This window comes from Apaloderma vittatum, unplaced genomic scaffold, assembly GCF_000703405.1.
Source record: "Apaloderma vittatum isolate BGI_N311 unplaced genomic scaffold, ASM70340v1 scaffold26143, whole genome shotgun sequence".
Taxonomy (NCBI): domain Eukaryota; kingdom Metazoa; phylum Chordata; class Aves; order Trogoniformes; family Trogonidae; genus Apaloderma; species Apaloderma vittatum.
Genome location: NW_009707824.1, coordinates 5,563 through 6,445, shown reverse-complemented (window position 1 = coordinate 6,445; position 883 = coordinate 5,563). Strand labels below are relative to the sequence as shown.

Genomic DNA, 883 nt, shown 5'->3' with positions numbered 1-883 from the left:
AGGAACAAATGCCACCCAGAGAAGAGCAACGCTTGTGCACGTCGCCCACCGGCTTTTGGTTGTGTGCAGCTGGGGGACACCGGAGAGCACGTCAGCTCCCCAGGCTCCTTTGGGAGGGTTTTGCCCCAGCCCCTGGGGCATCCCAGCAGCGCGAGGCAGAGGAGGGAGGGGTGCGGCAAGGCCGTACCGATGAGGAAGTCAGAGGTGCTGTGTTTCTCCAGGAAGGTGTGCAAGTGGTACCAGAGCTTGGGCACCCAGTCCAGCACGCGCAGCAGCTCCTCCTTGTTGGCGTTGACGTCCGTGTCTGACTCCAGCAGCTTCCGCCGCAGGTAGCGCACCAGGAAGCCGTTGGCTGGCTCCACATTGTTCGAGAAGGTCAGCATCCTGGGGGGAAAAGACTCAGGTGTTCAGGACTGGGTGTCCACACAAGCTGCTCTGTTCCTAGCACCCACACACTGCCATGGGCTCAAAGCCAGGGAATCAGGTCCTTCTGGGATAGCAGGGACAGGCTTGGGGCTCAGTTCTCATCAGGGTCCCCAGCTGCAGGACGTGGCCCCAGGACTGCCCAGGGGCAGAAGCGATGGTATTCTCACCTGAAGCTGAGATGGAGACCATGATTTGGGGTCATCTTCACAGGCTGGTTGGTGGTGCCAATGATGTAGGGGCTGAGTGAGGGACAGAGAGACAGGGTGCATGAGGAAGAGCATCCTGCACCCCCCCTGCCAGTGGCAGAGCCCATCTGAGCACCACAGCCGCATGCAGCTACGCAGCCTTGTCTCCCCACGTGCGGGCATCTTGCTGAGCGCAGCCAAAGAGCCCAGGAGACAGTGCCAGAGGAGGCTGTGGCAGGGCTCTCACCATTTGTGGTACTTGCAGGTCAGCG

At 61.0% G+C, this 883-nt stretch overlaps 1 protein-coding gene across 1 annotated transcript in view; it reads right to left on the bottom strand.

Moving 5' to 3' along the window:
• Positions 1-883, bottom strand: part of NAV1 (neuron navigator 1) — a gene marked incomplete at both ends in the record, with an annotated part of 7,213 nt that overhangs the window by 861 nt on the left and 5,469 nt on the right. Inside the window, 3 exon segments of the mRNA XM_009866356.1 lie at positions 188-384; positions 594-665; positions 859-875. Of these exon segments, the coding sequence (XP_009864658.1) occupies positions 188-384; positions 594-665; positions 859-875 (286 nt within the window).